A 566-nucleotide genomic window follows, 5' to 3' on the forward strand; every position below is an offset into this window, starting at 1 on the left:
ACACACACAAACAAACACACACACATTGACGTATAGTTCTAGACGAATGCCAAACACATGTGAATAGGGTTAGCAATACAGACCTGACTTAAGCACAGGGTTTCCAGAGAGCAGCACTTTAAGAGAAAGAGAGTTTCTCAGTCTCATAGCATAGCAAGCACCAATCACAACACACACACACACACACACCACAAAGAGCATACGCACAGAAAAGCTAAGGTTTCTAAATCCTACACACACAGCACCCCAGCGAAAAGGAAAAGTGAGAAATAAGAAGGTAGTCGGAAAGAAGACATGACCAAAAAGGAGACACAGTGACGAAACAAAGAGAGGAAAGGAAGGAATAGAATAGAATATATTCCTTTATTGTCCCCAAGGGGCCACAAAAAGTTGTAATAGCATCCACAAAATATAGGACAGACATCATACAAAGGTGACAAGAGAAGAAGAATAACAATTTACAATATCCACAGTGTTCGGTAGCAAGAGGGCAAATATACAAGATTACAGTACAGCTGATGGACTCTGTGTGTGTGTGTGTGTGTGTGTGTGTGTGTGTGTGTGTG

At 41.3% G+C, this 566-nt stretch overlaps 1 protein-coding gene across 5 annotated transcripts in view; it reads right to left on the reverse strand.

The window, feature by feature from the left end:
• Nucleotides 1-566, reverse strand: part of bcam (basal cell adhesion molecule (Lutheran blood group)) — a 54,166-nt gene that overhangs the window by 7,163 nt on the left and 46,437 nt on the right. For 2 of the 5 annotated variants that reach the window (XM_032518676.1, XM_032518675.1), the window contains exon 14: nt 84-116. The exons of the other annotated variants lie outside the window; for them this stretch is intronic. In XM_032518676.1, the coding sequence (XP_032374567.1) occupies nt 84-116 (33 nt within the window). The remainder of the gene's footprint in view (nt 1-83; nt 117-566) is intronic. 5 annotated transcript variants of the gene reach the window in all.

The sequence above is a fragment of the Etheostoma spectabile genome, chromosome 6, assembly GCF_008692095.1.
Source record: "Etheostoma spectabile isolate EspeVRDwgs_2016 chromosome 6, UIUC_Espe_1.0, whole genome shotgun sequence".
In the NCBI taxonomy this organism is placed as follows: Eukaryota; Metazoa; Chordata; class Actinopteri; order Perciformes; family Percidae; genus Etheostoma; species Etheostoma spectabile.